This window comes from Protobothrops mucrosquamatus, unplaced genomic scaffold (assembly GCF_001527695.2).
Source record: "Protobothrops mucrosquamatus isolate PMUCROS unplaced genomic scaffold, P.Mucros_1.0 scaffold1911, whole genome shotgun sequence".
NCBI lineage: Eukaryota > Metazoa > Chordata > Lepidosauria > Squamata > Viperidae > Protobothrops > Protobothrops mucrosquamatus.
This window is the reverse complement of record NW_015388035.1, coordinates 115633-126786: the sequence shown is the minus strand read 5'-3', so window position 1 is coordinate 126786 and position 11154 is coordinate 115633. Positions and strand designations below refer to the sequence as shown.

Here is an 11154-nt window from a genome sequence, read left to right as displayed (position 1 = left end):
ATACACCTCTAATCCCTGGAGGAGATGTGCCAAATGCACTCAGCTTGCAAAGCAAATAAAGGCTTCAAAGAGAGAGAGAGGAAAAAAAAACAGACTTTAAATTATGCTCCTGATTAAAAGATACGGGGGGGGGGGGGACCCTATTTCTCAGTCTGTTCCTGTGGAAAACAGGTTTGGGTTCAAAGTGCCGCCTTAAGTGAATATAATAACTCTTTCCTCCATTTGTGTAATTTAGGGTTTTTTAGTTTGGTATGGAGCCTAGCTCAACTTTGATCTGTGGTGGGAAGCCTACATCTTAAAATGTTGATCTCGTACTGGGAGCCAACACCACCCCCCTCCTTTCTAGCACTGATGATGTTAGCTAGTTGGGTAATGAAACGTCTGCAAGAAAACAAGCCAGCTCAGAGAGCACCATGGACCCCACAGTCGTCGTCCTCCTCCTCCTCCTCCTCCTCCTCCTCCTCTTCACAAACTGCTCTCCCTTCTAGCATTGATGATGTTACCTAGTTGGGTAATGAAACGTCTGCAAGAAAACCACCCAGCTCAGAGAGTACCAAGGACCTCACAGTTCTCATCCTCCTCCTCCTCCTCCTCTTCACAAACTGCTCTCCCTTCTAGCACTGATGATGTTACCTAGTTGGGTAGTGAAACGTCTGCAAGAAAACAAGCCAGCTCAGAGAGCACCAAGGACCCCACGGTCGTCGTCGTCCTCCTCCTCCTCCTCTTCTTCACAAACTCCTCTCCCTTCTGGCACTGATGATGTTAGCTAGTTGGGTAATGAAACGTCTGCAAAAACCCCACCCAGCTCAGAGAGCACCAAGGACCCCACAGTTGTCCTCCTCCTCCTCCTCCTCCTCCTCCTCCTCCTCTTCACAAACTGCTCTCCCTTCTAGCGCTGATGATGTTAGTTGTGTAGTGAAACATCTGCAAGAAAACAAGCCAGCTCAGAGAGCACCAAGGACCCCACAGTTCTCCTCCTCCTCTTCACAAACTGCTCTCCCTTCTAGCACTGATGATGTTACCTAGTTGGGTAATGAAACGTCTGCAAGAAAACCACCCAGCTCAGAGAGCACCAAGGACCCCACAGTCGTCGTCCTCCTCTTCCTCCTCCCCTTCTCCCTTCCTCCACTCCACAAGCCCCCTTCCCTTCTAGCACTGATGAAACATCTGCAAGAAAACCACCAAGCTCAGAGAGCACCAAGGACCTCATAGTTCAACCCCGGGCTACAATAATATCTTCTATTGGGGCTGGCAGTGGTGTGTGCGTGGCCGGGAGTTTAGCTGGGCAACGTCTGGAGGCCTGTAAGTCCATCCCTGACAGAAGACTCTTCTTTCCTCAAAAGAGTCCAGAGTCTACAGGCATTTGGTGGCACCTCACAATTACCTGCTAAGTGCAGCACCCAGACCCTCTCAGCTGGAGTGAGCTGTGTTGTTCCTTTAGCCAAAGCACAGCATAAAATGGAGAGGCAGCCTTATCCTTGCAATCGGCAAACCCATCGCTTGACTTTCTCTGAAGTATTTACAGCGGCAATTTTCAGCACTTGAGTGGCTTTCTACGTAGGCAAGAATATTTTTTGTGGGCCTTGTTCCTGGAGCTCCTTGTGCCCGACTCAGTTGCGTGCTCGGAAAACTGCGAGGGATGGGCCTTTGAGAAGGTGCGTGTGGGAAGCCAGGCAGAACGTGCTACCAGAGTCTAAGGCAGGGGTAGGCAACCTTGGCTCTTTTATGACTCGTGGACTTCAACTCCCAGAATTCCTGGCTCAGGAAATCTGGGAGTTGAAGTCCACGAGTCATAAAAGAGCCAAGGTTGCCTACACCTGGTCTAAGGTCTCTGGACAACGCGCAACAATGATTAGAGAACGTACACCAATTTATTGTTTTCCAATGCCCTTTATTGAAGGCAACTTTTAAGACCTGTGGACTTCAGCTCCCGGAATTCCTTAGCCAGTCATGACTTCCTGGGAATTCTGGGGAGTTGGAAGTCCACAGGATTTAAAGCTGCCAAGACTGGACACCCCTGATTTAAGACGAGACCCACAATGACGGGGACAGCAGGAAGGCCTCGTTGCCCAGGCTTTGCAGTATTTTATTTTCACAAAACACAACACAGGACAGACCATCAAAAGACACAAGATCTGGCTCGAAAGACATTTCATACACATGTTCTTTTGCTATCGATCAACCAGAACACAACACACAGCACAGTGGTGGGTTGAAACGTGATGCCCAGTCTTCCTTTGCTTGATCACAGTTTGTTCGCAAAAGCATAAGGAGCACAGTTTACAAAACAAGGAGCATGCGTGAGCTAGAACCACGATACGGCTGCCAAATAACTGTAGCGATCCTCAACTAACCAGGTTTGCACGAATTTGACCCAGTCTGTACTGGATGGTCGTCTTCCAGCATTAGCCACAATGGTAGGTCAATGTACATTGAGGCATTTGAACTATCTGGCCATTAGCATTGACAAGCTCATCTCCAATCATGGGGTTTACAAACCATAAAATCTGGATTCCCACTAGAGGACCTAAGCCCAAATAAACAACATTATTTCAGCACAATGTGCAAAGTCATTATTTGCCACCCAGTGGAGGGCATGATGTTGCTTTACCAGAACTCCTTTATAATTATAATAATGGAGCAAAAAGTAAAATCCTGTTGTTGTTTTTTCAAAGAAGCATCGGACTCATTAATTCTACTTGTAGCTACTGTATCCTGTTCTGGTAAAAAAAAAAAAAATACTTTCCTGTTTCAATTAATTTCCTGATTATCTTTTCCCTTTGCTCGAGAGCGGTCAAGCTAAGGAATAAATTAATAGCTACAAAAAGATCACGAGTTGACTCTCGGAGGAGTTTCTGAAATTATTTGATATTCCCACCCCCCAAGTTTGTTTAAATAATGGACATGTTATTTGTGAACACAGCAAAGGGATCCCAAGTAGAATTGACCAAGATTGAACTGAATCTCAGATTAAAAGGTGAGGTTCTTTTTGTTGTTGTTATTGAGAACCCTACTGTGTGAATATTTTTTTGTATTTGTATAGAGCAAGGGTGTCCTGGTTGGGGGATTCTGGGAGTTGAAGTCCACCAGCCTTGCCGAGGTTGGACACCCCTGGTGTAGAGGTTTATAATTTGATCTTCAAGAATCCTGTAGTAGCTCAAAGTCTTCCTTTATTAACACAGAATTTTGCCGAACTACGTCACACAGCTTGAGAATGGAAAAAGTCTTCTCACAACAGGAAACGGCTCCAATAACGCAGACAATATGGTTGTGACTCCATAGATCAGATTACAATGTTTTCCTCATTGCTGTCTTTACCAGCCAGTTTTCTACCAAAATTGGAGGCAAATAATTTATCTTCCCTTAGCAACAATTCACTAATTGTTATTTACTCATGGAGTGCAAATGTCCTTCTCTATTGAAAGGACTAAAGGATTAAACTTTTTTAATGGCAGAATCAAATTTTCCGAGAACTCCATGATGGAAATCTGAATGTCCATTTCTACTATCAATAGTAAGCAGGGGAAGTCCATGGAAATTTCAAAAATAATAAGAGTTGGAAGGGACTTTGAAGATCTTCTAGTCCAGTCCTTCTCAAGCAGGAACCCTATACCATTTCAGATAACAGCCATCCAGTCTCTTAAAAACCTCCAGTGATGAAGCATCCACAACTTCTGACGGCAAGTCGTTCCGCTAATTAATTGTCCTGGTGGGAAATTTCTCCTTAGTTCTAGGTTGGTTCTCTCCTTGATTAATTTTCATCCATTGCTGCTGCTTCTGCCTTCAGGTGCTTTGGAAAATAGGTTGACCCCCCTCTTCTTTGGGGCTGTCCCTTAGATCAGAGGTCCCAACCTTTTGGGCACCAGGGACCGGTTCCATGGAGAGAGGTTTTTCCGCAGACTGGAGGGTGCGTGGTTTTGTGTGCTGCCTGCATCCCACATATGGGGCTTTGCTTGTTTGCGTGGACCGGTTGCTGACATGCCACGCCCGCTCCTGGTCCACCTTAGATACTGGACGACTGCTATCATATTACCCCTAGCACTTATTTTCATTACACTAGACCAGGGGTAGGCAACCTCGGCTCGTTTATGACTCGTGGACTTCAACTCCCAGAATTCCTGAGCAAGCCACGCTGAGGGGAAAGGGAGAGGTTTCCAAGCTGAGCCATGCTGGCTCAGGAATTCTGGGAGTTGAAGTCCACAAGTCATGAAAGAGCCGAGGTTGCCTACCCCTGCACTAGACATACCCAATTTCTGCAACCATTCTTCACCAAGGAGATAGCTTGAATATTTATGCTCACTAAAGCAAACTAGCTGGCCCTTTTTTCTGATTCTGCAAGGTGATTCAGTTCTTCTCTGATAATCACTGGACTCCTGTATGAGATCTTACAAGCCTGTTGCCGAGATGAACAATAAATAAGCTGTGGAAATATTCTAGACGGCAGATTGGGAGGGAGGAAGATTTTACTCAACTAGTTGTTGCTGAGTCTAGGGAGGGGTGCTCATCTCCCTTTCAAAGCCATTGAGCCAGCACTTCCAAAGACATTGCCGAGGTCTTAAAGCCAGCATGACAACTTGGAGTGCTATTACCTGTTGTGATTCCTCGCCAGCCCATGGATCCGGCAGCTGAGTCTGAAGACTCAGAGGAGGGAGGGCCTGGAGTGTCATCAGAGTCAGAGGGAGGCTCTGAGGAGCTACAAGATTTACAAGATTGACGAGGAGCCTGGCCCCTCTACTCGTGCTCAGGCTGAGACACAGCTATGCTGGGAAGCTGAGTTGGACAGTGATGAATCACAGCTGGGAGATATCCAGGATGCACGAATGTGCAGGCAAGAAAAGAGAGTAGGACAGAGGAAGGCAATGGGACGGCTCCAAAGGCAAAGGAGAAGGCATTAGGAAGCCACGCCTGGGGTGCATAATAAAAGGGAAGGTGTGAGAGGTGCTGGCTGCCGAAGGCAACCGTTCGGGTTAAGAATCAAGTTGTGATGAACTGTGTTTGTTTTTCCTCAAGTCTGTGAGTAAGAAGGGTTTGGGTTTGTCCTGCAGTTTCTTCCTGCTTGATTTGAAGAGGGGTTTTCTCTTTGTGAACTTAACAAGGAGCTTAAGTAGGCTGGGATGGAACATTACCTTTCCACCAAAGTGGTACTTATTTATCTACCCGCATTTCTATGCTTTCAAACTGCTAGCTTGCAGCAACTTTTGGAAGAGTCCTTTTGTAGGTGGTCATTTCATAAACTGTCATTTATCTGGGGTGACAGCAACCGCCCCGACATAGATACTCTTAACCCCTTAATTTCAGCTCTGAGTTATACTGAAATATTCTACTAATTCACAGAACTTGGGGGTTGAGGCATCAAATGTCAGTTTATGATCAAAGGAGCAATACGTCTGGCACACGTTTCTTGTGATTGATGGGGGGTCTTCTCGTTTTTAGGATCAATCTTCTCATTTTCATTCAGTGGGTAATCTGAGATAATCTACTAGCGTGAGATCCAATGTCTTCAAGAAAGGTGATCCCTTGTCTTTTGATCACTGAGACCCAGAACTTCTCTGATGAATAGAATCGGACTTCACCTCAGATGGACCCACCATGGAAATAGAAACTATCTATTGTAAGAGTGTTCAGCTGCTAAGCGACAGCGCATGCCATCTTTTGACCAGGTCCTTGGGTTTGCTCATCATCTCGTTCCAATGTTCGAGTTCCTTCCCCCGGGTGTACATAAAGGGCCCCACAATCACACGGCCCAGCGAGGATGTCTCTAAACAAAAGCCACAAAAATCATTAGGATTAAATAAAGATCATGGCGGAAATGTAAATGTGAGTCCCCAAGGCTATTTACCATCTCCTTGCAGAACAGACAAGTTCAGACTGGTTGCGTCGAGGTCCAGCTGGTCCACCTTGAAGCTAAAAGTCTCATTGTACAACGGATTGGAGGATCCAATGATTGCTGTGGTCCTTTTGCTTTTGATGAGCTGGTTGTGGTTCATTAGTGACACTCTGACACACACACCTGGAACGAAAGGATGAGGTTGGAAACACTGAGAAGAAAAACAATACTCAAACACAAGCTCCAAAATGACACTTTGGAAGAATATAATTTTAATTTAATGTTATGGATTGCACCTCCAACAATACTCCAAATTTCCCAGCAACATCAGCATGGATATAGGAAATTTGATCTTGTTGCAAAGTAGATATAGATATATCTAAAACAAAGTTTGGTCAATATCCAATGTATGCTGCTCAAACATCTCATAGGAAAGTCTTGCACTTTGAATACTTCGAGTGTGTCATCTTTTGATGCCTTATCAGAAAGCCAGAACACATTGTTTTGATATCAGGACCCTTCCAATGCTATTCTATATGATTTAAATTGAGCCAGACAGTGTGAGTATGATCTCTTCTCACCTCAGATATATAGAGAGGGGCAGGAATACACAACTTTTCCATCTTTTTTTTCTTTAGCCTCCAAAAGCTATAGGAACCATCAACCAATGGAACAGAAGTTGTCTTCAGATGTTGTGGGAGCTTCCTCACCGGAAGCTCTCAAGAAGAGACTGGATTGCCATCTGTCATAAATGGCGTAGTAGGGTCTCCTGTTTGGTTGGGAGGGGTTGGACTAGATGACCTACAAGGTCCCTTCCAACTCCGTTATTCTAATTCTAAATATCTCTGGCGCTGAAATGGTTAATATTTGTTTTATTTTGGCAAGTTGGAAGTGTGGTCCTTGCAAAATAAATGGGTTAAACCTCCTAGAGATCCTGTAATGACTGCAGGAGAAAGCCAAGACCCAAAAATCAGGGCACCGGGAAGCAGTGATTTATTGACTCACAAAATACCAGCTATCTGACCTTGGAGAAGTTTTCACAAGGTCTTGAAAATGGTTCTAAGAGAGGGAAGTCACCTGTCATTGAGATCTTTTGTTCATAGCATAAGCATGAAGCTATCAAGGTAGGGGAAATTAGCACCAATCTCACCCCCTGCCTGGTGGATTAGTGTCAATCAAAATCAAGATGGCGGCCACAATGATGTGATCAAGGCCCCGACTGTCTTATCTGCATTATACAGGCAACACACATAAAAAGAGTTTTGATTGCACCTCTGTATTTGCCAATTTGACTTTTTTTTAACCATAATCTGTACCCCTTTCTTTATAATGCCTCAATACGTTGCCAACTTGGGGTGCCATGGGAAAGAGAGGGTTAGGGATATATATAATGTGAAGGATTATTCATGCCCTCATAAATCCCCATTTGTCCACTTTTTAATAGACTGGAGTATTGTAGTGTAAGTTTACACACCAACTGATAAATAGCAAATGTCAAATACTGCAGCGTAAGATCATGAGATGTCAAATACAGATAGGATATGAAGCAAATATTGAAATCTCCTGAGAATATTTAGAGGACATTCGACACTGAGTCTCAGAGTAAAATCTTTGGGGATGAAATTGCTTGATGTGGAGAATAAACAGTTTTTGAAACAGGAATTTTGGGCTAAAGTTCTGTGTGCGGAGGAATTACTTTAATTTACTGTTGGCTGCTGTAAATTTCTGAATGGCCACTGGATGGCAGCAAAGAGAAACAAGAACTATACCTCAATCCTGCCATCTGGTGGTCTGGAGTTTCATAATCCAGACAAGGTAGCAATTTAGACCCAAACTGAGATGTGGGATACACAATCAAACATTTAATTTGAATTTAATTTAACTTTTGCCCGCTTTCCTCTCGCGGTTGAAGAACGAAGGTGCCAGTTTAGTCAATTTTCCAGCTGATGATTAGAGAGGTCGTTAATGGGCATATTATTCAGAATACAGTCATGAACAAGACAAGAGTTATTCCTACAAATTTGACTTAGAAGGAAGAAAAGAAACGAAGCAAAATAGTTGTAGATATCTCACATACTGACCAACACTGTTTCGCTCTTTCTGGACCTTTAAACCTCGTGCCCTCAGCACCACCACCGTGAGGCGGGCCAGGTAGTCATTGTAGCTGAGGGAGAATTGGAGGTCGCCATGCTCAGAAGGTGGCTTGAAGGAGGCAGAAAAAGACACGGGTCAGAAATCTTGAACAAATAGTATTTCTTCCACAACTTGAACTCTTATTCACTCCAATTAGTGGGATGGCTGAACTAGAAACGGCAATGCTAATGAGTCCGTAATTAATTCTCCTTCTCCTTCATCCACCCCAGATGTTGGTGGATGGTCAACATTGTGGTGAAGGAGGAAAATGTTGCTCAACTTGAAATGTCCTCCTACATCAGCAACATCTGATTCCTTTCCTCAACAAATTTCTTCTGTTTGACTGACAAGAGGGAAGAAGGCCAATAAGATCAGTAGGATTTTCTTGGCTCACCCAGTCTGATGCTGATTATAGTCACACATAATGCTAAGCCGGGGTTTTCTGAAGAACAGATCAAGGTTTAGTTTGAAACAAGTCAGAAGTACCTCATTTTAGATATCAAGACTTAATTTGATCCCTTATTTGTATTCCCAGATAATCTCCGCTATTGCTAAAAAATATATGGCACAAATCCTCACCATTTTGAAACAGGACACGCTTGTCGCTCTCAACATGGACTTAGCGTAGCTTAGAAAGCAAAGAACTTCCTTCAAAAGGTCCCAACAAATCAAAAGAAAAACAGCCTCAACTAATTTTTGTCCTCACTGCCCCATTCTCGGTGAACCCACAGCTCCCCCAAATTATAAAATAACAGTTTCTCACATGCGAATGAGCAATTTCACAGGCTGCACTAAGTTCAAAACACTTACAGAGGAAGTTAAATAATCTGTGAATTCTAGCCAACGTCAAAAAACCCACCCAAAACAAACTTGTGTGCTTATTCATCTAACGAATTTAATATTTTACCTCCAGGTTATCTGGTTCCAAATCTCTCCAGACCACAACCTTTCCATCTTCAGCCAAAGTTTCATTTTTCAGTGGGAAGATAACTTGGCCCAGGAGAATATGCTTCTTCTGTTTATCAACATGGTAGACGCAGAACTTCAGCGTCCTCTGAAATAAAACAGCGCTTGAAATCTAGAGAGGAGGAAGCACAGAAGGAGAAGCAGTTGGGATGAATCTGACTCTGAATGTGAGGCAGACCAAGATAATCTGGGATATTCAGGGTAGAGCAGATGGCTCAGAACTTTCTTCACTTTAATTCTGGGAATAGGTAAAGCTCCATTCTGGTCGGTTTCTCCAGAGGGGACTTCCCAAGGTTTCGTGAAGGATAAGGGAGCATTGGATCCAACACTTCAATCATCTGCCCTCAAATGAGAATGGTCTTCCAAGGAGACCACCGTTGGTCACTCCTAGCTCAACATTTGGGAGTGATAAGGTCTTGAGGATTTTTGGGGGGCTGGTGTGACTGGCTGGCTGAAAACCTGGACCTGAAATCCAATCAAGGAATTACCAAGAAGAAAATAATACTTCTACCAATAGTGACAGGGCAAGCCACATATATAAATAAAGAGCAAACACCAGTCCCTTCTAGCTCTGATGATTTTACCCAGTTGGGTAATGAAACATCTACAAGAATACAATCCATCTCAGAGAGCACCAAGGACGTCATAGTTCTCTTCCCCCTCTCCTCCTCCTCCTCCTCCTCCTCCTCCTCCTCCTCCTCCTCCTCTTCCTCGTCCTCCCCACAAACCCCATTCTCTTGTAGCACTGCTGACATTACCTAGTTGGTGTCATGATTCCAACAGATGAAACTCTTATCATCTCTTATTTCCATAACCTTGGTTCTCACACTAGGTTCAGTATTGTTATGTCTAGCTAAACTCTCATGCACGTTCCTCCCCCCAGCATCATCTAACTCTAAGAGTAAAACAAAAGAAGAAAATGGTTGCATCTCCATCTGTTGTCAAAGCAAAAACATCCGATGTTAGCAGCGTTGACATCTGGGTAATGTAATGTCTGCAAGAAAACAACCCAAGATCAGAGAATACCAAGGACCCCACAACAGCGGATATTTCCAGGCTGTCAGCTTTCCACAGCTGGATGACGGTGGTCAAGCTCGTCTTCGGCAACGCTCACCTGGAAAACAAAATCCTCATCGAACTGAGGATTGAGATTTTTGCGTTTTGTTTTGGATTGCAAGTAACGCCTCTCGTCCGGGAGCAGGTAGATCTTCACCAAGGGGTTGCAGGAACCAGAAGGAGGCTGAAGTTTCCGGGCTTTAATCAAGGAGACTAGCAGCCTTTCGGACTCTTTCTCATATTCTACGGAGAACCAAAGCCGGCCAATATTTCCTTCCGGGAAGTCCGTCTCACTCTCGTCTTCCGGAAAACGGTACAGTTCTGGATTGATGGTCCCTCCAAGGTACGCTCCAGCTGGAGGAGAGAAAGGAAACAGCCAACCTCACTGAGTTCAAAACATGAAGTGGGTAAACCCGTTGAAAACCTAATTGTTTCTACCGCATTGACTGTGGACCCTCCATGCATTTCAATCAACGGCAATATAATAAATTTGCATCTGAGATCTGGATCAAGTGTTCACGACAGAACCTGACTGTTACTTCATATCACCTCTTAAACGTAACGTGGTTCGGTGGAATTAGTTTATAAAATCCATAGCAGATAATCAATGAGTCCTAAAATAAAAACTTTATTTCTCGTTAAATTTGATAGTCATCCCACTACAATGGACCCTTAATTCATTAATTAAAAGCAGCTGCGTCTCCTACAGACAATATTTCTGTGTCATCACAAGGAATCCCAACCATTTAAATGTTTCATTTAACCTTTTTCGTCATTTAAAAGGGCATTTTGGGATAATAATAATAATAATAATAATAATAATAATAATAATAATAATAATAATAATAATAATAATAATAATAATAATAATAATAATAATAAAAAAAGTTGGAAGGGACCTTGGAGGTCATCGAGTCCAACCCCCTGCTCAGGCAGGAAACCCTATACCATTTCAGACAAATGGCTGTCCAGCCTCTTCTTAAAAACTTCCAGTGTTGGAGCATTCACCGCTTCTGGAGGCAGGTTGTTCCACTGGTTAATTGTTCTCACTGTCAGGAAGTTTCTCCTTAGTTCTAGGTTGCTTCTCTCCTTGATTAGTTTCCATCCGTTGCTTCTTGTCCTGCCTTCAGGCGCTTTGGAGAATAGCTTGACTCCCTCTTCTTTGGGGCAGC

The 11154-nt window shown here is 43.8% G+C and overlaps 1 protein-coding gene across 1 annotated transcript in view; it reads right to left on the bottom strand.

Annotated features, from left to right (window-relative positions):
• Nucleotides 1–5621: 5621 nt before the first annotated feature.
• LOC107294330 (synaptotagmin-15) overlaps nt 5622–11154 on the bottom strand; it is a 13505-nt gene continuing 7972 nt past the window's right edge. Inside the window, exons 4-8 of the mRNA XM_029285594.1 lie at nt 10041–10336; nt 8868–9038; nt 7909–8029; nt 5840–6010; nt 5622–5758 (exon numbers count right to left, since the gene is read on the bottom strand). Coding sequence (XP_029141427.1) covers nt 5622–5758; nt 5840–6010; nt 7909–8029; nt 8868–9038; nt 10041–10336 — 896 coding nt within the window. The remainder of the gene's footprint in view (nt 5759–5839; nt 6011–7908; nt 8030–8867; nt 9039–10040; nt 10337–11154) is intronic.